At 37.8% G+C, this 25737-nt stretch overlaps 2 protein-coding genes across 2 annotated transcripts; one reads left to right on the top strand and one right to left on the bottom strand.

Annotated features, from left to right (window-relative positions):
• The first annotated feature begins 3686 nt into the window (after positions 1 to 3686).
• LOC119787240 (cytochrome P450 2B4-like) lies at positions 3687 to 9957 on the top strand. Its single transcript, XM_038290985.1, has 11 exons — positions 3687 to 3878; positions 4398 to 4560; positions 4995 to 5147; positions 5239 to 5399; positions 5640 to 5708; positions 5780 to 5884; positions 6900 to 7035; positions 7686 to 7771; positions 8016 to 8117; positions 8209 to 8350; positions 9044 to 9957. Exons 1-11 carry the CDS (start codon positions 3717 to 3719, stop codon positions 9229 to 9231), a joined length of 1467 nt encoding a protein of 488 aa, XP_038146913.1. The 5' UTR covers positions 3687 to 3716; the 3' UTR covers positions 9232 to 9957.
• Positions 9958 to 14017: 4060 nt separating this feature from the next.
• LOC119787218 (cytochrome P450 2J6-like) lies at positions 14018 to 25691 on the bottom strand. Its single transcript, XM_038290949.1, has 11 exons — positions 25499 to 25691; positions 24386 to 24548; positions 21424 to 21576; positions 20622 to 20782; positions 18816 to 18884; positions 18638 to 18742; positions 18001 to 18136; positions 16895 to 16980; positions 16660 to 16761; positions 16443 to 16584; positions 14018 to 16340 (listed from the first exon to the last, which is right to left on the bottom strand). The coding sequence occupies exons 1-11, from the start codon at positions 25658 to 25660 to the stop codon at positions 16153 to 16155; spliced, it is 1467 nt and encodes a 488-aa protein (XP_038146877.1). The 5' UTR covers positions 25661 to 25691; the 3' UTR covers positions 14018 to 16152.
• Between the last annotated feature and the right edge of the window lie 46 nt (positions 25692 to 25737).

Genomic DNA, 25737 nt, shown 5'->3' with positions numbered 1-25737 from the left:
ATTATTCGGACCATCGTCTTCCAAAAGTGACTTTCTGATGGAGAGTGTGGGATTCTAACTTGGTTTTGTTTGACTTGTCTACAGTAATTCTACTCCTAAGCATATATTCAAGTCACCAACTTGAACTTCTCTCTGATGTTCTTTTCCCGATTCTCTCCTCCCCTCTGCTGCCATCCAACTGTTCTCCATGCTAGCCAGGACAGACTATCTTTTGGTTCTACCTCAGTCACTGCTAACCTAATTATAGTATATAGAACACACTCAGTTTGGCAGTGTATGGTGTTTGAAACCTGATGTTGTGCTATTTTAGGACTTTCTTTTGGCTCTTCTGTTGTTGTGAAAACATGATCCCTGTTGCATAGCTGTCAAAGCTCCTTCTTTCCCAGGAAACTATAATATTTCACCCTTCTTTCCCGATGTCCTTCCGTATTATTTCAATACAGTTTATTTATATAGCACCAATTCACAACACGTTATCTCAAGGTGCTTTACAGAGAAAGTACTCTCAGATTGGTTAGAAAAACCAGTTGATTGAATCCTGTCATTGACTTGCAAGATATGGTGAATTTCACATTTTGTTGGTGACTCTTCAGCCACTTCTTTGAACCATAAGTAACCTCCAGCAGAACCAGGCTCAGTGTGAGCGGCTTTCTACCAAGGCCGAATTGAGTTCAAGGATATAGAAGCAGATATACAAAAGGTAACTGTTAACCAGCTCGACACGTAGCCCCTTTCAGGAAACACACAGACAGGCAGACGTGCTCTGAGCCAGTTCTCTTGTCAGAGGATAAAAGAGAGCACAAAGAGTAAGTCACAGTAAAAGAAACAGGACTATATTGGACACAGGCCACGCTCCAATATCTATAAACAAGAGATGTTGATGGCAGCAGCAGACCTGATATTGCAGGATGGAGTCACAGCCAAACAGGAACACACTAGATGAAGCTACTATGATGAGAAAAAGCAGAGAGAGCATAAAATTAGGAGTGTATATAATAAATACTGCAGGATGGGAGATTAGGGATAGAATGAACCAGAATGATAAAACCGGTCCCTTTGTCCTCCAGCAGCCAAAATACATATAGCAGTCTCTGTTTCTATCTTACAATAAGACATCCTGCATAGATGCAAGATTTTCTTCTTTTAATATTATTTCTTATGCAAATATACATTAATTAATATACTCTACCTCATGTAGGTATTAGTTCTGTGTTTCATAAAAAAAAAAAAAAATCTGTTTTAACTCTGCGTCATCATCTGAGAAAAGGTTAACCATTACTAATTTTATATTTTCTTTTCCAGTGTATATTCTGTATTGTATATATGCTGCGCCACATGGATGAATTAAAATGCAAGTTTTAATGTCAACAGTGTCAACTGATCAAATAAGCTAAGCCATTATATGGATATCAGATATTTAAGCCTTTAATTACCACAGAAATGCTCAAACTAAGTGAAACTTGCTAGCTTAGGTATTTAGTGTTAGGATTCCAATGACAGCATTGTTTCAAGATTAGATAAATAAAAATACCAAATAGAAATAAACAAACTTTTATTTTTGGTGGGAAATTAATACAACAGATAGACATGGAAATATAGGGGAACAGAGAAATAATGTAGACTGCTGATGAGGTCGGTACAAATGAAGATGCAGCAACAAAGGACTCAAGAACAAGGGAGAATCTAATGTTAACTTTAACCAGCATGCTAACTTAGTAACGAAGCAAACAAAACAGCAATTTAGTGACATAACGTCAGAGATAAACTTACCAAAATGAAAATAGCAGAAGTTCGCATTCATAAAACTGAGGACTGGGTTCAGAACATGGACTAAGTGTTAAATGAGGAAACAAAAGTTATGAACAAGTCAGAAAGTAAGCTACTCCACCAGGAAAGCATATCTTGAGAGAATCTGAGCCTATGTAATGTTCTTGAAGGTGCTGAAGGGTCATCTTTGGTGGAATTTGCAGAACTGTTTGGGCATTCCCTACACCATAAGACTCAACTTGGAGAGAAAGCCTGTCAGGTTTTGGATTATGAAATACGAGAATTTTATGACATCTGCTGTAAGCCGTCCAACTATCCTTGTCAAGTTCCAGAATCTATTGTATTTCAAGATATATGCACAGGAACTATTTTGCAAAGTACAATAAGGTCAGATTTTGATATGATTTACGATGCTAGTGACAGTTCTGTTTAGAGAGGCAGATCAATGTTTTCTTAATAGGATTTTATAATACAATAATATGGAAAATTTACAGGGGCCAATAATACGTGAGGACAGCGGGAAAGAGAGGTAAAATACAGTAGTTTCCGGCCAAAATGGGAGACTTGAATGCAATGGCATAACCGTAATAACTGGTATAGAGTGTGGAACTAACTGGCTAAATTCTCTGTATTGTCTTTACTTATTTCTATAAAAGGTTTAATTCTTAAAATCTCCAGTCTTCTTCCAGCTACCCCAATATCTCTGGATTGCTTAGAAAGAAAGCCAAAAAAACAAACACAACAATCAGAGGGGATCTCCTCCTGCAGTTGGACAACGTTGTGTAAATTATTTGTAGTGTTGCGCCAATGCCTTTTTTTGGCCCCGATACTGATACCCGATACCTGGCTGTGCAGTATTGGCCGATACCGATACCATAATAATGTAAAATAATTGCCATCATGGCTTTGTCAAGCTGCTGCCTACCTTTGTGAAGCAGGAAAAAATCTAATACAAAGTGAATCCAGTAGAACTTTTTATTGCCTACCAAGAGTGGATGACAATAGTTGAATAAACTTATGGCTCTCAAAATGGTATTGGTGCCCTATTTGTTGGTACTCGCCGATACCGATACCACCATTTTAGGGCAGTATCGGGGCCCCGTCCGATACTGGTATCGGTATCGGTGCAACACTAATTATTTGATGAACTCTTCTACCGCCTTCTACCGCCTTTTAGGATAGCCGATAATGACTTTTCTTGCTGATACAAACACTGTTCATGCTACTCTGATTTCAGTTGGCATATCAGACTTTGGCATGATCAGTAGCAGATAGCCCTTATGCTGACTTTTCTACATGAGTCTTGGGCAATGTGGTAAATAACAAAAGAGAGGGTAAGTAAAAAAGGTGAAAGTACAACTTTAGAGGTTGCGTTAAAACAGTCACGTAATTGCAGAAAATGTGACTGTATAAATTGCAAAGATGAAAAATTCAGGCTAAAAGTTTGCATCTTCACAACTTCTGATTAACAAATGTTGGATAGCCACATCATAAAGCAAGCAAATCTGGATTGGAGTGCTTCCCCTTTTTTCAGTGCAACACAAATCAGAGGTTATTACCAATATGCTTCTATTAAAAACAAAGTGCAAAATTTCTTTGCAACAGACAAAAAATTGTAGATATGTAAACATAGGAAATATTTGGTATGCATGTATATTTATAGATGATTATACTGATGATCTTAGGCAACAAAGTAATATATAACTTTATATATTGTACATATATCAACTAAAGTCTTACAAGATAATTGCTGATGGTGATAGCTCTTAGAAATAAACTATTCTTCAGTCTGTTTGCTTTAAGGCTTTTAGTAATCCATAAATTGTTTATATCTGCTGCTGGCAGCTGTTGTCTAATTTCAGCAATAATTTGCCTAGAGGCGGGGTCGTGCAATGACTAATAATAGCTGAGCATACAGGCTCCCCTCTTTAGTTTGATCCAAATCCAACATGTTGTTTTCAGTTATTCTCCTGGGCCTCTGTATTTTCTTCCTTCTTCTCCAGCTCAAACCTCGGAGACCCAAAAACTTCCCACCAGGACCCCCCACTCTGCCTATACTGGGAAACCTTTTGTACCTGAACTTGAAGAACCCCTTAAAGGACTTTGAGAGGGTAAGAGGGACTATCTAACAGGTGCAACTTATTACCTTCAATATTTCCACCATAAAAGATAACAGCTTTTTAATTCCTTTATAATTAATTATTTAGGTCTTTGCATTTGGACTTTACCCAGACAGTATTGGATGTTGAAGGCAGTAAATGTTTACCCACATGCCTGATAACACACAGTACATGGTGTATATTGTATTCCTTGATACAAAATTTTGTTCTCAACCATTTTATTCTACAACAGAACACACTATTTAAGCGGATATTCCCGTTTCGTACTATAAAAATTTGTCTATTTCTTTACAATACACGGCAGTGAGAATTATTATAAACAAAATCTAAATACATGTTTTTTTTCTTTTTTATCTAATCTATATGAATTTATGATTAAAATCAATTAAAAGAATTTTTTTATAGTTATATGCATTTCTTTACACCTTATTGTAAATTTTCATTTACCATAAGCAAGATATGTGTATAGTTGTGGATAGACTAAAAAGTGATTCTCTTCTTCTCCTTCAGCTTAGGCAGTCCTACGGAAATGTCTACAGCATTTTCTTTGGTTTAAAACCAGTTGTTATGATCAATGGATTTCAGGCCATGAGGGAAGCAATGATAGTCAAAGCTGTTGATTTTGCTGGACGGCCCCAAGACATGTTTATGAATGATGTTATTCAAAGAAAGGGTAAGTTGTGTTTTTAATACATGCAAATTGAAATTGTAATCGGTAAGCAGTTGAAATTAAAGATGGTATGAATCAGTGGCTCCTGGTGGAGTTTTCTCTAGGGGGGGCTATAAATTCAAAATAGATGTATGCCAAAAGATAATCAAACGTATACTAAGTTATCACACAAGTATATTTATATGAATGCCAACAACAAAAAACATTATAAAAACACTTTATAAAAGCAAAACATATATTTTATGAACAGGTTTACTTTATGTACATACATTTAGAGATATGACTAAATTTAATTAATTTTATTTCAAGTCAAAAGTCATCAAAGAGAAGATTATCTGCAATGTTTGTTTAAGCAGTAAAATAATTTAATAATATTAATTGTGCACAGAGGAATTTAAACTTTAGGGCTTATTTCTATATTGTTGTGCTTATTGTAGGTGTAATTATGGCCGATTATGGCTCAGTTTGGAGAGATCATCGTCGCTTTGCTCTGATGACATTGAGAAACTTTGGTCTTGGGAAGAAATCCATGGAGGAAAGAATTCACGAAGAGGTTGAATGCACAATTAAGACACTGGAGAAAAACATAGGTAGGACATATTTTATAGGCAGAATATTGCATTTTGTGCTGTTTTTGGTTTATAATTGTGCTATTTTTCAAAATGTGTTTTGTCTTTTTAGGTAAAACCCTGTGTCCTCAATTTATGTTCCATAATGCAGCCTCCAACATTATCTGCAGGGTTTTGTTTGGAACCCGTTATGAATATGAAGATGAGATAATCCAAACTATTGTTAAGTGCTTTACTGACTTGACCAGGATGGCCAATGGAATGTGGGCTATGGTGAGATAACGCATCTTAAATGGCATACATCTGAGTTAGGAATGTGATATACTGCTGCAAATGCAAATTGGCATTTTAACGAACCCTTCCTGTTTCTCCGTTAACTAATAATCCTCGTGGTCTTTCAATCCATTATTTATATGATTCTGAACCAGACAGACAGAACATTAACCTGTGAGCAAATGTAGATCAGAAATAATCTCTTAACTGTGTTTTCTTAAAAGTTATCTTTCTTTACAGTTGTATAACTCCCTCCCTTTCATTCGCCCACTGCCGCTGCCCTTTAGGAAGGCCTTTAAGGACATTGAGGTAAAGTAGGAAAAAGCAACTCCATATAAAAAAAGAGAAATAAAACTAACATTCAAACTTGTCTACCACAGGTTTTTCTGAGTATTGCAGTTGGTTTGGTGAATGAACACAAGAAGACCAGAGTCCCTGGAGAGCCGCGAGATTTTGTGGACTGCTATCTCGATGAACTGGATAAGGTGTTCAAACACATTGAATTTAGAATGTCTGAAATATTTAACACAGAGAGCAAGGCACAATAAGGGTGGGTAATAGAATATATTTAATCTGTACTGTTCAGTATGATTAGTAGGTTATTTTTAAACCCTTTTATTTTAAGTGTTCATGTACACTAAGACTAAAAATGCCTTCAATCAATTTGGGACAGTCCTGATGATTACATATTGATTTATTGAGGAATTGTTTCTCAGATAGTCAACACAAAGGAGGAAACATGTTTAAGCATTAACAGAATTTATCCCAGTCATGTTTACCAAAATCATTGATACAATTGATACTTTTTCCATTTTATCTAAAGTCAGTGAGGAAGTGTCTCCCCAAAAGCCCCCAGTCAGTATCTAGAAATTGTCACACAGCCTACAGCATTACCATATGAGGTGATGCTAGAACCAATCAGGCCACATAATGTCAGCATAAGAATATTCATTTTGGCTGACCCACATAGAAGAGTAATAGATATAGAAATAAAAAGATGTAACAGTTATTTCAAAAAAGAATAAAATAAAAATAAATTAATCTTCAACACACCAAACTAAAAGTGGATTAACATGTATAAATCATCCTGAAAGAACGGCCCAACATAAGTTATTAATTGAGTAGTTTAAAGACAAAGTGAATGCTTTGTAGTGGCCACAAAAGGCCCTCTCCTAAATCCCACAAAATAACATGTTGGCAGAGCACAAAAAGGTTTATTTGAGCAAGTTTGTCTTTTCTTAGAAGCTTGTGGAGGGATACCCAAACCATTTGACCCAAGTCACACAATTTTAAAAAGCAGTGCAATGCAGTATGAAGAAAAAGTAAGTAAAACTCAGACTTTAAACAATGTAATTTTTTTCATGTTTAGCAAAAGATGAACAAACAGGAAATGTTTATCCTAAATTGACGTCAGATAGTGAAAAAAAGAGCCTTTTTATCGTGTATTAAAATTAAACTTAATTTCTATTTACTTTAAAATCATCACTCTCTCCCATCCAGGAAGAAGAGGGATCTTCTTTTTCTGAAGAACAGCTGGTAAGGCACACCTTTGATCTTTATATTGCTGGGACGGACACCACCTCCAACACTCTTCTCACAGGCTTTCTTTACCTCATGAACTACCCTCAAATTCAAGGTAGGTTCAATCTCAAAAAAAGAAAAGCACAAAATCTATGCTCATAACAAGGTTTTGTCCAGGATGGATGGATGGATGGATGGATGGATGGATGGATGGATGGATGGATGGATGGATGGATGGATGGATGGATGGATGGATGGATGGATGGATGGATGGATGGATGGATGGATGGATGGATGGATGGTTTTATTTGAGTCATTGTTTTTATTTTGCTGATGATTATTTTTGATGATCTCAGAGAGGAAAGATTTTCTTGAATTTTTTATTTTTGTTTGTTGGTATGTCACTCTGGGAAAGATTCACCTGACATATGTGGCTGATGTTTTCTGACCCACACCTAGAATCAGGCACAGAAACAAGTCAAATTTGGATTTAGTTTACAAACTCAGCCAAACAGGATGGGTAATGAACATGGAGTCCCAGGGGAGGGACAAGCACCAGCTGGAGGAGGCTAATGTCTGTTTTTTAATTTGCAATTGATTGATTGATTTCTGAATTCAATCAATTCAATTGAAAAGTACTTTATTAATTTCATATCAAAATTAAATGCTGCGGTAAGTCATTTTTTATGCATGAACATTTGAAAACAGGCCCATAAATATTTGAAATAGTGGTCACATTCTCTAACCCTAACCCTAATCCTACAGAACGATGTCAGCAGGAGATTGACCAGGTCCTAAAGGGGAAGGAGAGAGTCTCTTTTGATGACAGACACAACATGCCTTATATGCAGGTTTTACACATTATTATCCTAATCCCTCTTTATAATTTTAATAATCTTTTAGTGGTTTTCAGCTCTCAAATTGCATATCGATTGCATTTTATATATCGATCAAGTATTGAGTCAATTCCTTGCAAGCTGAGCCCCTTTAAGCTCAATGAAGCTTTATATTGTTTTGATTCTGGCTCTTTCTTGAAGAATTGAAATGATAGGTATTCCATTTCAAAATAGATTATAGAAATCTGTCTTTATCCAGGCTGTGATCCATGAAATTCAGAGGATTGCCAACACTCTTCCTCTCGGTATCCTCCACAGCACAACTAGAGACACAGAGCTTATGGGATACTTTATTCCTAAGGTATAAGCCAAGCTGCCTAAATTTGCTTCATGTATTAAAGATAGAATGACCATACTTTACTGTTTCTCTCTATCCTTTGCTTTCTCTGCAGGGTACAACAATCGTCCAGAACATGATTTCTGTCCTGAGTGAGGAAGGACAGTGGAAATTCCCTCATGAATTTAACCCTGAAAACTTCTTGAATGAACAGGGAAAGTTTGTCAAACCAGTGGCCTCTATACCTTTTTCTGCGGGTAAATAAGCCAAGAATTTGTGCAACATTATGTAATAGTTATAATATAGATTCAAAAGCTACGTTCATACAGCAGTCTGAAGTGACCCAATCCAATTTTTTTGCTCATATGCAATCTGTATCTGATGTTTTCATGACAGTCTGAATGTCACAGATCAGATTTTTTTCCAATCCTACCCAGTCCACTTGGCTATGTGGTCCTGAATCCGATACAAATCTGATCATTTAAAATTTGACCTGCGTCTGAACGGCTATGTTGCATTTATTCGACTTGTACTTCATTAATACTTAACTGAGGTCACTATTCTTAACAAAGGTCACGTTTCTGTGTCTTGCTACACAACAGTGGGAAGAAGAACAATAACTATGGTGGACGATAATTCGGAAAGCAGTCCCAATTTTCAACTCTCTTGAAATTATTGTATTTCAAGATGTGATTGAGCACTACTATCCATGTTTACTTCCATAAACACAGAGCAAAAATACTTATGATGTCTTGCGTCCTCTACTACACATGTGGGACATTTAAGTTGTGTGAATGCGGTTCACACAGAAGATCACTTACATGTTGCATATATTTGGAAATGTCAACAACCACCCAAAAGAATCAGATTTCACAAAAAAATCAGAGTTGAGCATGAAGGCCTGTAGTGTGAATGTAGCCTTAGATACTGAAGTTCTTTTTGTCTCATAGGACCTCGGATGTGCCTTGGAGAGGGTCTGGCTCGTATGGAGCTCTTCCTCTTCATAGTGACACTGCTGAGGAAGTTTAACTTCATCTGGCCAGAAGATGCTGGTGAACCAGACTTTACTCCACTATATGGAATAACTCTGACTCCTAAACCTTATCCTATGAAGATCCAGCTGAGACAAAAACAATGAGGGGCTCGGGAGTTTTGCACTTAATATTGCCTGATTTATTTGGTGATGAAAACAATTATTTCCTTCAAAAATGTTGAATAAAACACATAAAAACTGAAATGTTAGGGCAACAGTTTAGATAAAGATAAATCATCTGATAAATTGTACATAGCCTGTACTGGGGGTTTTATCAAGGCCAAGTACCCCAGAGCTCTTTAGTCTACATTTAGTAATTCACCTATTCACATAAACATTTAAAACTGATGAAATCTAGGCTATACATTTACAAAAAGAAACCATCACTTAAAAACATTTTCATAACAGATGATAATATAAATCAAAGGTTTATAAAGCTATTTGTAAGCATTTGGGACTCAAAGTACCACAGTAAGAGCTATTATACAAAAATTGAAAAAAAACATTCAACAGGGGCGAACTGTCCAAACAGAGATTAGCCCACCAAATCACTCTTAATGCTCACCGAAGTCTCATAGAAGAGGTCTTCTGTGTTTCTGTTTTAGGACCTAGAGTCTTTGCAGTGAATGACAGAAAAATGGCCCTGTTCTCGAGCTAAAAAGCCAAAGGAGAATACTGGGCTATGAGCTTGGGATCTTTAGCCATACAAACAATGATCCAAAGCACATCAGCCTGCAGCCTTTGAATATGAGAGGCCTATTTAAAGTCTGGATTTAGAGTTGATTAATTTTCTGTGGTAGAAAAAAATATCTATGTTTTTAAAATGTTTAAATATCCATGTAATAAAGTATGTTTTTGATGAAAAGGGGTAATTTCTCAAAAACTCATTGCCTGTTATAAATACTTGAGGCTGTTGTTGCTAAGGTTTGCTTGAGTCCTGCTTGAGAGCGCGGAGTGGTGAAACCATGTCCACTGAAATCATGTCAGGCCAACCAATCAAGTTTTAGTTGTGACATTAAAGAAGTGCACTCGAGACAAAGCTTTTTTCTGTCAAAATGGAATATAGAGAAAATAATTTAGACAACGTATGAAATAAGTAGTGCTCTTAAGTTAGTTTTTTAGGTGGCTTTAAAAAAAGGCATTTTAATATAGCACTAGAAGGATTGTTGGTCGTCCTGCCTTATGTCCATCACAGACACTAGCCAGCCACTGCCGCTACCCAGCACTGGTCCTCTCTGCCTTGCTAGATACAAGGAAATACCACCAAATCCAACCACCATCCAGACGAAGCTCTAGTTGAACCAAAGCGGACTACTTTTTCAACTGAAAAGATCTCCGTACAGAACAATTTAGCAGCAGCCTGTAATATTACGTTTCACCTACGCTTTTATTGAGAATTATAATTGCTAGATTTTGACAGGAAATGCTATGGGTTGCTAGGGGTAACAGCAGATTCAAATTGAAGGATCTGTGAGGCAGATGTAACAATCATTCCACCCACAAAATAAGGTAAACATGCTCGCTCTTATACTCAATGCCAGCACAGTGTTGAGGATCAAATATCAAGCGACTCCCGTCTCGACATCACATACTTGTGACAGATTCTATTTAAGCAGCCGGCACCATTCAAACTCTCTCTGTCCTATGGCTTTTGGACCTCGAAAGGGGAGATGCAAGGCTGTTTTCAGCTTAAGGCTAAGTCCTAGCCACCAAATCCCCTCAAGAGAAGATTTGGTGTGGGCTGGCCAATTCAGACTACTAGATGCCTCTCATTCAGAGGTGCTGAACATAGTGTCTTGTTTTTCCTTTGTTTCAAAACAAGTTGAATGCATTGTTTTGTGAACCCACCTCCTGAAGCAGATAAGAATGTCTCCAGTTTGTCTGGCTGACCCACTGAAAAGCCGGGCCCAATTGCTGTTCTGCAAAAAGAGCTACATAAGTCGTTCATCTACTTGTTGATGAACATGCTTCTGTGTTTTCATCTGAGAGGAAGAAGAAGAATCCTTGTTTGCGCAGCCCAGTGAGCGATTTGCCCACAACGGCTGACTGAAATCAAACATGTTTGATTTTCTTCCAACCACGCGACTCCTGATTGGGAGGTGGTTGAGAGAGGCTGATCACCCCTTACTACCCCCTGTACAGTACACGACACACAATGCACGATCAGGCTGAAAGCACAACTGGAAAGTCGGCCCGAAAGGGCAAAAAAATCACACAGTGTATGCCCGGCTTTATTCACCCCTTCTCTGGATGAGCTGTTTTGGCTTTCCACACCCTGTTTTCCAGAAGGCCATGCCCCCACAACCTTTAATAATGACAACAAGTCAGAGTTTGTAAAGATAGCGACTAGGAACATAGAATAATACATTAGATGAAGGCCATAGCTTTACCGATGGGCTTTTACAGACCGCTCTGAACAGCTAATTTCCCCTTATTGCATCATTAGGGAAATGCTTTTCAAACAGACCATTAGGAGGACGCATTGTCACTACCCGATCCGTCCCGGAAGCACGATCAGCGCATAAGCATCCAGATATACATCCGGGCCGCCCTCAATTTTATTTTGTTAAAGACCTAAATGACATTTCTCCCTCCCCAAAAATAGTAAGCGTACTAAAATATAATGAGTTAAAGGTTAATAATGTATTCATGAGAGAACAAATGCCTTAAAATCCTTTCTGTTTTATCAGGCGATCTGCAACAGAAATGGGATCCTACGCTACTTCCGGTGGCTAACTTTTTCGGCTTTGAATATAAACATAAATCTAGTCTTTTTGAGTTTTACGTTTTCGTTTTGTTTTAATCTTATAATATATAGTGCATAATCTAAAGAAGGAAACAACTAAAATGCAGATAAACATGGTTTAATCATATTTTGCCAGACTGCTCTGAGCATGTCTGTGTCATGTTGGGTCTAAGGAGCTCCACCCAAATGCAGAACACCACGGAGTCAGAGTAAAAGTTAACAACTGTTTATTGAGAGATTCACAAAATAAAGTTATTTGCACTGATACTGGAACGGGTCCGGGACTGGAAACACAGGGCTCTCTGCAGAGAGGGACAGTTTGATTAGCCAACTAGCAGAGGAGTCTTGACAGAGCTTGTGATTGATCTGTACCTGATGGTAGTTCAGACTGAGCGTTGGAGAGAGGGGACCAGATGGGTCCGGAGACTGAGGGTTCAGCAGAGGGTTTAGCAGCGGCAGGGCTTGACTTCAGATTTGAGAGGTTCAGACCTTGAGTTGATCTCCTAGTTCTCACCAGAGAACTAGCTTGCAGATAAGAACTGTTGAACTTCAGGTTTGGCTTCATAGAGCAGGCAGGCAGGTCTTTGAATGTGAGCTCCTCCAGAGCTCCTGAGTCGATAAGGTCTTCCTAGGAAGGTACAGTAAGAGGACAAAGGCAGGTTAGAATCAGGTTGGCTTTCAGAGCAGTCAGAGATTCAGGCAACAGGTTTGGCTCAGGCTTGCTAACCATAACTGTTTAACACTCTGGCACTGAAGGGAAGCTCAGCTGCTGCTTATAAAGCTGGTCTCCTGATGAGATGATCAGCTGCAGGTGTGCTGGTGGCTTCAGCTCAGGAGACCCAGGGACGCCCTCTGCTGGAGAAAATCGGCAGATCTCCAGATCCCAACAGTCTGATGATGACGTCAGAGAAGCAGTTTAACAGAGAAACTGTAAGAAGCATAAAAATTGTCTCTCAAAAGTCATAAAACATTTTTGAAGATGTGTATTATATTAGCATTATTTAGTGAGTTAAGGATATAAATAAATGATTTTAGTAACATTATTACATTGTAGTTATATTTGTGGACATCGGGATGTATATCTTTTTGCGCATGCGCAGGAGGGATTGTGCTTCCAGGACGGATCGCGTAGTGACCCGCATTAGCAAAAGGCTGAAATATTCTTGCACATTGGTTTGTCGCACTGGTCTGTGTGTGCCGCTCATGAGCCCATAGAGGCGTTGTAGCCTTTTATAGTTGACTTGGATGAAGTTGCTGTACTTGCAAAAAACACAAAGGGGCAGTGATCAACATGTTAAATGGAAAGTGCAAAAAACAAGAGAAGAAACAGTCACCGTCCCACTTCAAAATTTGCCGAGCGCAGCAGTTTCTTTAAGAATTTATGATTATTAAACTCATCCATTTATGCCCATTGGAGTCACTGAATGAACAGCAACAACACTGCATTTAACTGCACTGCTCAACTTGACCCTTATGCACCATTTGATGTCAGTAAAGGCATTCTTGTTTGTTGAGAACAACTTTATATTCTCCCATTTGGTATGAGGCTGGCGTGCATGGCCTGCGCCAAGTTACAAAAATTCGGAGGTGCGCAGGCTAGTGCCGAGGCTGCGTGGCAGTCCATGCTCGGGGGCGAAGATGGCATGATTGCATCAGTTTGGCATTCCCACCCTTGCGCAGGTTTTTTTTTCATTTGCGTACCCCATTTACAGGCTTCAGAACACATATGACTGTTACAAAATGGTTTTAAGGTGAACTCTAGATAATGTGGGACCAATAAGACCTACTGCTATTAGGGTAATTTGGTTTCTAAGCATTTACAGGACTTCCAAAAAAGGCAGGAGTTTTGTTTCATTGATGCCACTTAACTTTCCTTTCCTTAAACATCCCACAACAAAGAGGATGCCAGCCAACACCATAGAATCCTGGTTAGATTTAATGAATGAAAAATACTTAGATATTTGATATTTTTAAACAACCATTGGAAAAAGAAAAAAAAAGCTTAATGCAACATATTCATTAGTACTTAATAGTAAACTACAGCTTTGAATAAGTGTTACAAAGAAAATGTCTACTGTAGTTGCTCAAATTGCATAGTTTTTTTCTTATAGGTACTGTATGTGTGTAAGAGAGCAAAAACCTTCCTGATTAAGACTGTCTCAAGGTGGGCCCGGAAGACCCCACCTAGGCTTACTATCACGAAACAGGACAGATGGACCCAGTATTCAAGGTGAGACAGTCAGTAGGAAAGTTCAAAACATTTATTAAAACAAAACAGAACTGAAATGGGCTGCTGTGGATCTGTGGACCTGCAGCGACTGCGGGGAAAGGGGGGTGGGACACCACCCAAAAGCTGACACTCTAGGGAGGGAAAAACACAGGTAAGTGACCACAATCATCTGACAGGAGATGATTATCAGAGTGAGTCACTTACCTGGTTTGACAGTTCACACCATCCTCTTCGAAACAGGTGAGATCCAGCCGATGGGCTGGCGCTATCCAGAGGGTCCCAGATGCTGCAGGAAATAGCTGAGGGAACCAGGAGGAAATGATCTGCGTCAATCAGCTGCCGGGACAATTAGACATTTGACCAGGAGGAAATGAAAACCCCAACCATCAGTGCCAAGACCATTACAGTAGCAGTATTAGCAAAGACCACCATGGAGGCAAAAAAGCTCCTTCTCTTCCTTCTGTGACTCCTTTCTATTTTGACCACAGATCCACTTTGCCTACGTTCCATCTGTGCAATGAAAACAACCATCATCTGCTCAATTTGAGTATTCTGAGAATGGACAATATAGCAAAACAATAAAGAACAATGACTACACACTGTCTCCCTTCAATGATGCTCTCCATTGTTGACTTACTTGATTTTTGTTGCATTGATGACCTCATCAGCATTAACCTGGCATAATGCCATGATCTGACACGCAGTGGTGAAGGACAGTGGCCACGCAGCTTTCTGGCAAGGGGGGCCAGTCTCAACTTTTCGGCCAAATGGGAAAGAAGCCAAATGCAGAATGGTACTGAGTTGATCCGGTTTTGAAAACTCGGGTTGGCTCACTAATTTCTTAGGGAAAGAGGCCGATTACAGACCATTCCTGAGGAGGAATGGTTGAAAATAAAAATCACCCTAAAAAGGTTGGGATATTCTTTCGGACCCAAAATTACCAGCCCAGACATCAAGAAATGGTTATCCATCTCTATTTTGACATTAGGAAAAAGGCAGCTAACTACACTGGCATTTGAGAGTAGCAACAGTTTCATTTCTGTGTAATTCTTTTTTGGTAGAATTATATCTATGTCTTTGCACTTAATGACTTCTAAGTGCTGAAATAAGCAGTTAACCTTATTGGCTCCTGCGTTGATTTCTGACTGCAGTGCAGGTGCTGACATAATTAGAAACAATACAATAACATAAACACATTTATTAAAACCTAAATGTCTTTATTATCCTTCTTGTAATTTTCTAAAACAAATAGCAGAACATGGTAATCTCACTGACATTAACGACAACATATTTCACATTTCCTTGAAAGGTTTTTCTAAAACAGTATCACTATGTGTTTTGACAGGTGGGGCGGGAAAAAAACTCATCTGTGAGCCTCTTTCTGATTGGCCCAGATATGATCACACAGGTACTGTCAAGATTCATCTCTCGTATTATCTAATTTCTGCAACATTTGCAGTTCAGAAGAATTCACAACATTTCTTCCTAAAAAAGCACTAATATTACTTAGTAACATTGCGATATGTGAAGTGAGATCTTGTTTGTATGGGCTAATAAGGAGGAGGCTCAAAGAAGAGGTTTGTCAAAACACATTTTGCCTCCTGAAAGGAGAAAAATCAGGCAGAGGGCAGAGGCCTCTTCAAGAGCACAGTCGCTCATCAATGAGGACAACAGACAGAAACTCCTGCTCAGAAGGAAAAGGAAAACGGAATGGTTTATAAACTACTTATCAAAATAGTTTAACGTACTTGGGAGTATTTAAGGATTGGCCAACAAAGAGTCCAGACCTTAAGCCCATTGAGAATCATTCAGATGTACATTAGGAGCCTTTACACGGCTGTAATACTCTATTGTCATCAATGCAGTTGAAATATTAGTGCAACACTGACCAAAAAAACAATTTGTGAAGCTTATTAAACAATTCCACAAGGAATGCATGCAATAATCAAATATAAAGCCAGTTCAATGAAATATTAGTGGTTGACCTTTTTTTGTTAGAATTCAAGGACATACTTTATTCAGTTTATGCTAATAAACACTGCACACAACTTCAGTAAATTGACCTAAGTTTGACCTTCATAGTAAAAGGTTTTGGTGTCAGCGTGAGTCCAAAGACTGGAGTGTAATCGGGTTCTCCTGCATTCTCTGGCCAGATGAACGTAAATTTCCTCAGCAGGGTAACTGTGATGAGGAAGAGTTCCATACGAGCCAGACCCTCTCCGAGGCACATCCGAGGTCCTGAGGCACAGAAGAAGACCTCAGGGCTTTGTTGTTTTTTCACAAATTACTCTATTGATGTCTGGATGCTATTTCCAGAGGACATTATTGTCTACCTTTTACCTGCAGAGAAAGGCATGAAGGTGTCAGGTTTAACAAATTCTCCTTGTTCATTCAGAAAGTTTTCGGGGTTAAATTCATTAGGAAACTTCCACTTTAATTCCTCTCTTAGTACCGAGTTCAGGTTCTGAACAATCATTGTACCCTGGAGAAAACAGAAAAAACACAACTCAAATGTTCACCTAAAGCTGCCAAAGCTTGTAGTAAACATTTCTCTCACCTTAGGAATGGAGTATCCCATGAGCTCTGTGTCTTTAGTTGTACAGTGAAAAGCGCTTAGAGGAACAGTGTTGGCAATCCTTTGAATTTCATGGATCACAGCCTGCAAAAAAAAAAAGTTTTCCAAACTCTGTTTGAATGCTATAAAACTTGAGTTTACCTGACAGCCCGCTGCATGTTTTTCAAACCACAGTAATACGCTGGAAAGCATAACATCAGTGGTTGCAGCACAGCACCTGCATGTAAGGCATGCTGAGTCTGTCTTCCAAAGTGACCCGATCCTTCCCAGCCAGCACCAGGTCTATCTCTCTATGGCATTTTTCTGAAGGACCAAAGAAAATCAACATCGATAAGATTAGCAATGTTACCCAAGCTTGGCCGTAGTTTTGGATAGCTGTATGTATGTTGTAATCAACATATGTAAATTAAGATCTAACCAGTTAATGGGAAGCCCTACTATGATCCTGCAGGGGGACTGTAAGGAGGTTGTGGTCTGTGCTTTAGTAGGCCAGTATTCACGTTCATTAATCAGTTCATGACAAGTTCCGATGTAGGTGAGTTTGCTCTTGGGTTGAAGCATTTAAAGGCACTGTTCGTGTTTATTACTGCTCTCAACCTGGAGTGGTTAGGGTTAGGATGACCATAGTTTGTTACGGTTTATCTGGGTAAGAGTGTGTGTGGTTTCTCGTCAATGACGCACACTTATAAGGCGACCAGGCACATCTTCCAAGTCTTACCCCCGTCTATCAGCAACATTGGCTACGGCAATGTGATGATGCAATCTCTACACTAGCTATGGTATGCCTTATGGGAAATAAGTAACGCTGAACAAAAATCACAGAATACAAACGGTAAACCTCAACATCTAACTTAAACTACTTCAAGGTCTTTTGAACATCCGGTAAAAAGAAGGCCTCACATCGAATCTACAAATGTTAAGTATACAATAGTGCATCTTGAATAATTTTTTCTTTGCCTACATCTGTCCCATTCTTCTGTTATTGTAAAACTAGGAGCCTTAGAAGGTCTTTGAGAAGGATTTTTTGGACTGATACACACCAGCAGTTGTTTTCCTAAACTCATTGCTGATTAATTTACACCTTTATATTGTGGTAGCACACAGCTGTATGTTGTTACCAACCCCCCCCCCCCCCCCCAACCCCGAATACATTTTAGTTTGAGTACTGTTACACGACTAAAAATAATGTTAAGTCCACAATTAACTTTGCACCTTAAATTATTTATACTATTCCATTGTAAGAACATATTTCTTTTTTTGCTGTGGTGTTTTGCAGGTCGAATCTACCGGACTCAATTACCAAGGTGAGATTAGAAAATCTACCTTGTATGTGTGGGAAGTTCATGAGGTAGAGAAACCCAGTAAGGAGGGTGTTGGAGGTGGTGTCAGTCCCCGCAACAAAAAGGTCAAAAGTGATTCTTGTTAGCTGCTCCTCAGAAAACGTAGAACCATGGTGTCTCTAAACAAAGAGAATATTTCAAGACAAGCACAAACCATGTTTAAACTCTAAACAGTATCACCTTTTGCATAACTTAACACACTTTATCCTTGATGGAAGAAAGGGTTGTCGTTTCAAGCCCTGGCTATGGCTTTTAGTGACGTTGTGTCCTTGGGCAAGACACTCCACCTGTATTGCCTACTGATGTTGGACAGAAGGCTTGGGGCGACTGCATATGGGGGCCTTGCTTTTGTTAGTGAGCCCCAAGGCAGCAGCCTGGAATGCTGTGAATGACTGAATGTACTTTGGTCATATACATATTTGGTCAGAAGCACTATGTAAGTAATTTCCATTTACCTTTTTTATTTAAATTTTTTTCCCCCCCCAATTTTCTATTTTAAAATTGAACTTAAATTTGTTTTTTCCTTTTCCATTTACAATATGTTTCCATTGCTTGCAAGAATAATGAAGCAAAATTTACTCCACATTTTCTAACAATAATTGTTTGTTGTGTTTACGTACATTTTCCAGTTCATCCAGGTAGCAGTCGACAAAATCCCTTGGCTCTCCTGGGACTCTAGTTTTTTTGTGTTCATTTATCAAACGTCTCGAAAAACTTAGGAAAATCTAAAATATAAAGAAAGTATTAATAAACTTTTTTCTAACAGATGTTATGTTGCTGGATTTACTCCATGTTTACCTCCATGTTTTCAAAGGCTTTGTTGAAGGGCAGCGGCATGTGACGAATTAAAGGGATAGAGTCATACAGCTGTTGAAAATAGGTGCCTTATTAGATCAAACGACTTAAGTTTTAGAATTACTGGTCTCAGAATCTGACTTTTTACACACATGTCACATTATACTTGTGGGGACTTTCCAATGACTTCCATTCATATTGAATTAATTTCTATGGCCTAATGCTGACAATTGCCTTAGCCATTACCAACAAATGCCTAATGCTAAACTTAACCCGCACCCTGAGAGGAGATCTTCTTGTGCAAACCGATCCTTGTTCCCTAGTACATATAAGTCCCCAGAATGGAGCATATGTCCAAAAAATAATAGTAAAAAATATACAACCATACACACACCCATTTAAATTTATCTTAGGACTTTTTGTGATATTTGTAGATATCTGTTAAATGATTTCCATTAAGGTTAATGATCTACTAATTTAAAATATCAGAAATCTTTTAAAGTTAATGCATTCTTGCATCTCTTACTGATCCATATATAGGATTTTATTTATAATGCGGCATTAAGAAAAAAAAATTATGCTTTTCTTTAGTAGACCCAGAGAATATAGCCAAAGCTAAAAGAAAGATGGATTGAGCTACATACATAAAAATCCTGCAAAAAAATCCATAAAATCTAGCAGTCTCACTATCCTAAGCTTCGGTGGGCGAGGGCTACAAACAGTTAGCAAATAGAAATAGTGCTGCAAGCACAAAAATTTAGCTAATACAGAACTAAAAATACATGTAAATGAAAAATACTGGAATGAAGCAGTACTGCAATCCCAGAAAACAGCAAACACAGATTTACTGCATACATGAAATTTGAAGCAAATACATAAATGATGCCAATACACTAAACACATGCAAAGGGAATATTCTCCATGTAGAACAAGAAAAAAGATCAAAAATAAAAACAAAAACCCTAAACTAGCTCCATATAACTGAAGTTTTCTTTTCTCTGAACCTTCAGAAACCCAAGATACCCGGTTGAGTATCTTGAGTTTCTTACACCCCTCAGCCACCATGATAAACAATAACCGGATCTAGAATGGAATGGTTGAGATGAAAGCATATTCCTGTGCTACAATGGTATGGTCAAAGTAACAAAAATAAATGTGGCAAAAGAAAAAAAATCCAAGGCATGTCTTGAAAGTCAGTCAGAGAGACTGCATCCAGTCTGATTGGGCGGAATTTGTCATTATTTGTATAGAACTGGTTGAGGCCCTAAAACAACTTCCAGGTGCAAAAGCAGTAAAAAATGTTTTTACCAAGTAATGACTCAGGGACTGAATGCATATGCCTAAGAAGAAATTTTGCTTCTCCTCCATCCACTGTTGTTGAAATATCACATTTACTCTTTCAAGGCTGTCTTTATGCTGAAATACATGCATATATTTATAGAAATCTATTAAAAAGTGATGTTAAAATATTTTAGGATTGGAAATTATCTGTCATCTTCTTCATAGGGATTTGACATGACATAGCTGGTAGTTCCAGAATAGAAAGGATTAAGACTGCACATGTTTGAACAACGTGTATTTTAAATCAAAACACTGAAATTGCATTATTACAGTTTTATGACAGGTCCATCTAATTTTCTGTAACCCATATTAAAATTCAGATTATGACAAGGGTTCCCCTAGGTAAAACATTATACAATACAGTTAATGCTATTAGATTTCAAACGTTTATTTTATACAGTATTTAATTGCTTTATTACTCTGCCTTTTTTGTCAAGTAGCATTGTATTAAATTATGTCGTAACTTACCATTGCCCATGGACCGTTGGCTATTTTAGTCATTTCAGCAAAACATCTAACAATGAGTTTTATTGTCTCATCGTCATACCCATAGCGCACTCCAAACAGAACCTGACAGATGATGTTGAAGGCAGCGTTATGAAACATGACCTGAGGACTCAGAGTTTTACCTGGAAAGACATGATGTTAAGTAAAACTGGTGGCAAACAACATAGTTCCAAACAAACAGTTCCATCACAGACTATTTAAATTGTCCTGTTTAAATGAATTATACAGACTTTGCTAGCCAAATTGATAAAGTTGAATTTAAATGACTGCTCTCTGTCTATATTCTATATATATAACTCTCTATACATTTCTCTATACATCTTTAAAATCTCTCTCTAATGTATTAACCAATGGAGGCCTGGATTTGGAGTCACACAAAAAATTTAAATGGAAAAACAGACTACAGGCTGTTCAACATGTGATGTAATGTCCTTAAAACAGGTCAAAAGACACAAGCTTGGAGGGACAAAAAGTTATTTAAAATGGACCCAAAAACATTTATTATACATTATTTATTAACAAATGTATTATAAATAAATTTTTTGTAAGGGGAAAATTTTCATAAAACTACAAAGTTGATAACTATTGTTAATTTTATGTTTTAGTATCATATGACCATGCATATGGAAGAGTGTAGGACACAGTCACAAGTGCATTTAAAGGCTGTCACAAAGCTTCCCCGATAACACAATATGATACAGAATTAGAAAAGAAAAAAAATGTGTGTTGAAATACATGGAATTTTAAACAATAAAAGCCGTACCATTGTTATTTTCCAGTGTCTTAATTGTGTGTTGAATCTCGTCAAGGATTCTGTCTTCCATTGACTTCTTTCCCAGGCCAAAGTTCCTGAGGGTCATTAGGACAAAGCGACGATGCTCCCTCCACATAGGGCCATAGTCAGCCATAATCACCCCTACAATAGAGAGTCCAACTAAAAATAAAAACTCTTTAAATAAAATATAGTGAATTGAATAAAAGTGATTTACAGTAATTGCAAAGATTTACATGAATAAATGTTATGTTAAAATAATTACATAAATCAGTCACAGTTTGAGCTAAATAAATAAAAGCGGAGCGAGCCCATTTGATACTAGTCAGTTGGGAATTGAAGAAATCGAAGGTTCATAGACTGAATTTTCCTCTCAGTAGGTGTGTTTCATTTAACCACTAAATTGTGAAAATAAGTTTGCTAAATGTTAACGCTGCAATTTTGAAAAAAAATAAATTAAAAGAAAAATCTTATTCTTTAATGGGGTGGTCTTTCGGTCCTGTAGAAATTCTTAGATTTTGCAAAAAAGCAATGGAAGCACTTTTTTCCCCGCATCACAAGAGTCATGTTATCTGCAGCTGGAACTTACTGCCTTGTAAAAAAGCAAAGAAGACCAAAGGTAGTTAGAAGATGGAGCCGTGGCTGAAACACAGATACATTTTATGTGTTCATAGCAGAAGCCCCCATGCTGTTTCCAGAGTTATCGAGTGTACAAACTTATTCATGTGTCATTTTAATTGCGTTTGTTCTTACCCCTGCCAATGAGTATGTTTTTAGGAGAGTTAATGTGTTTATTTGTTTGTTTGTAAGTTTGTTAGATATTCTCTAACATTGTGAGCTTTACAATGGTGGAACAAGCAGTTCCTATCTAAACCAGAGGGTGGCAGCAGTGACTATTGACAGCCTCTGTCATTATCTTGGCACTGATGACTGGCTTAATTATTCATTCCATTCACCTGTCTAACTCTGCCCAGTTTCTATCTGTTTGCCTGACCTGGCTTTGAACTCCTGGACCTCTGAGCTTGCTTGTTCCTGTTCTGATCTGTTTGCCTGACCTGGCTCTGCACTTTTGCATGTTCTCCGGGGCTGCAGCATGTGGGACAGTCTGGGCAGCGCCTGCCACATGTTATTGGCTGCCCTACGGCTGGATCCTAACGTTTTCTCTGGCTATGGACTGATCTTGTAAACCACGTTAGCAGACATCCCAAGTCTCCCGGAAGTTCCCAGGAGTCTCCCTGATATAGTTGTTCACTCATGCCTGAAAGTCGGATAAATTATCCCGGATTTTAGACTATGTGAGGTGGTGTTTTTTAATGCGAGTGATAGCGGGCAGTATGATAACTCAATCACCATGTGCGGATTAGAACTACTGCGATTACAGACAACAAGAGAGAGCAAAGTTGGGAGGAGGTTGATGGTGAAACCTGTGCGAATCTGTCCAAAGCGATGCTCTGTTCAGTGATCATTCAAGGTGACTGGTTGTCAGAGTGCTGATTGGATCAGTCTAATAACTTTACGCTCTGCATCCTCTGAAACGGCAGAGGTTGAATCCTCGAGTAAAAAACGAAAATATAAGACTAATTTTACAGCAGAATATAGTTAAGTATATCCACGTCTAGTGAAGGTGAGAAACAGTGGCAGATCTAGACCAAATTTACCAGGGGGCCAGGAGGGGGCTAGCGTGTTTTGATGGGAACACAGAAAAGCATGAAATAAAAAACAGGGCAAGGGATTCAAATATATTAAGAGAGCCGCATGAAGTAAAATTTCTATTCACTTAGGTTAAATAAAAATTCAATTTCTTATGAGGTCAATATACATTTATAATTTAGGAATTTTAAATTCTTTTGATTAAATTTAAGTTAAAACTACCATTTTCTATAAAATTTGAATTAGAACTTAAGAAAAACTGTAAAATTCATCTGTAAAAATTAGAGCATTGTTTTTATTTGTTGTGAAAAAAAAGAAACATTTGGCAGATGAAAACTGGGATCCTATCTTAATACCACCGAAGCTATCACCTTATTGTTTTTGAATAATTAATAAAATAGACTTTTTAAAGAAAAATAATTAAATAGATCCAAAGGACCTATCAGTAACCATGTGTGTTCCAGCGCAGATCATCATTACAATTTCTGGCCCCTGTTGGCCCCTTTCTAGAACCATGGTGATGAATGATGACACCGTGGCGAGGTGCACTGTATGTGGAAGTCCCATAAAAAACAAAAAGCACAACTGATGTTCAAGGCTACAAGATTGAAAATAAAAGAGCTATACTGTTCTGTTTTGTGTTTAAGAATTTACTGTTAGTCATTAATAGACAGTTGTTGAAAAGTTGCTGGCCTTAAGTGTGTATGTATGGGGCACGGTGCGGGTCCGTTGTACCTGGGGTGTGTGTGTGTTTGGGGTGGGGGTGTACGATAAGTGTCTATTAAAAAGGACATTTTTGATTTTCTACCTAACTCACAAACGCACTGGGTTCTGCCTGGGTGAAAGGGAGCTTCATTGCTCTTTTTTCCTCAATGGTTGCTAATAACTATGAAAAAACAGTGATCAGTTTCATTTCATATACATTAATATGAATTGGTTTCTTTGCAAGGACCTTTAATGGTTGAATGTGAGCTTGCAGAGGTCAAAACATGAGGTGGAACCTTGTACACAGCTTTGTGATTTATATAGGTAAAATGTTTGCTAGTGTGTGTGCTCAGGGTTTTATATAAACCTGCTTTTTTGGTATACACTAATTTTAACCTTTGTTATATAAACCATTTTATTGTAGATCCTAAATAATTCAGAGCTGAATTATTCCGTTAAAAAAAACAAAACAGAATCTGACTTGACTGATGCTCTCAAATGGAAAAGCATTACAATTACTACGGTTCATTGTTGAAAAACGATGGAATGATGTTACTGAATTTGAATCTCACAACCTTTCTCTAAACACATACTCTACCTTTTCTCTGTGTGACATCATTTATAAAAAGGTCTTGGGGTCTTCCAGCAAAATCAGTTGATTTAATCACAATGGCCTCCTTCATTGCCTTAAACCCATTGATGATAACAGCTGGTTTTCTACCAATGAACAGACTGTTGACATTTCCGTATGATTCCCTCAGCTGTAAGACAACAGTAAAAAAATTATTTTGATTAGAATGATCAGAGCAGAGGAGAGTATTTTACCCAACTGTTACATACTGTATATACACACATATACAATGTTATATCTATATACACAAATACTGTAGATTCCCTTTTGTTAAAAGTTTTTTGGCCTCAATTGCTGATACTAAATTGAGATACTAAGACTTCCTGCACAAAAACGGAAGGATGCATTTCTGGAGCAACTCTGGTAAGTGTAATGTATATAAATGTTATGCTTTATGCCCTGTTTTATCTGCTAGTTAAACGCATATCCAATCTGAACAGCTCCTAATGATATAAATGTGGCAGAGGTGTGGTTATAGAGTAGAGGATTCCCTTTGTCTCTACTGGGTTTCTTGCTTAATTGATTTCTGTATTCAGCCTCACACTAATCTACTCTTGGTTATACCTGAGCTTATTACATTTCATATTTGAATTCTAGTGGTGGTTTCTTTTATGAAAAAGTAAAAGTGGTGATATTAAGAAGTAGAAATTGAGGGGTGCCCACTGATTTTAGATGTTGTCACTTATTAAAATTCCATTGAATTGATCAAATGCTATTAGACCTACTAAGAACACCTACATAAAAAAGATCTATCTAAATATAATTAAAGATTAAAATTTTTATGAGATTTTTTTTAACAATCCCATTGATGTAAATTCACATGCGTTTGTGTGTAAAGGTGTAGTTCCTCAGCTGCGCCCGCTGTGCATTCCCTCTTTTCACAGCTCAGCATATCAGCATAATTATTTCCTCAGTTAATCCAGACCTACTAGCTTACTTTCACTCCTTAATAAATTATATTATTGCTCATTAGTCTGGAGTCCAGGTGAAATTCTGAGTCCTAAGAGCCCAATTAGTTAAAATAGATTTTTTTAACCTTCAAAATCAATAGAATGAATAACATATGGATGCTTTTCTTACCCTCTCAAAGTCCTTCAAAGGATTCTCTAAATTCAAAAACAAAAGGCTTCCAAATATAGGCAGACTGAGGGGTCCCGGTGGGAAATTCTTAGGTCTCCAAGGTTTAAGTTGAAGCAGAAGGAAGCAGAGGCAGAGAGCCACAAGAAATAGCGAAACAAACATGGTAGATCTGAATGGATCAACCTGAAAAGCAAACTACTCAAGTTTTTATGAAAGAACAGCTTGGCTCTCAGTACGGC

This window comes from Cyprinodon tularosa, unplaced genomic scaffold (genome assembly GCF_016077235.1).
Source record: "Cyprinodon tularosa strain WSP-4 unplaced genomic scaffold, ASM1607723v1 ctg290, whole genome shotgun sequence".
Classification (NCBI taxonomy): Eukaryota; Metazoa; Chordata; class Actinopteri; order Cyprinodontiformes; family Cyprinodontidae; genus Cyprinodon; species Cyprinodon tularosa.
Note: the sequence above shows the minus strand (reverse complement) of the source record. Positions and strands in the feature narration are given on the sequence as shown.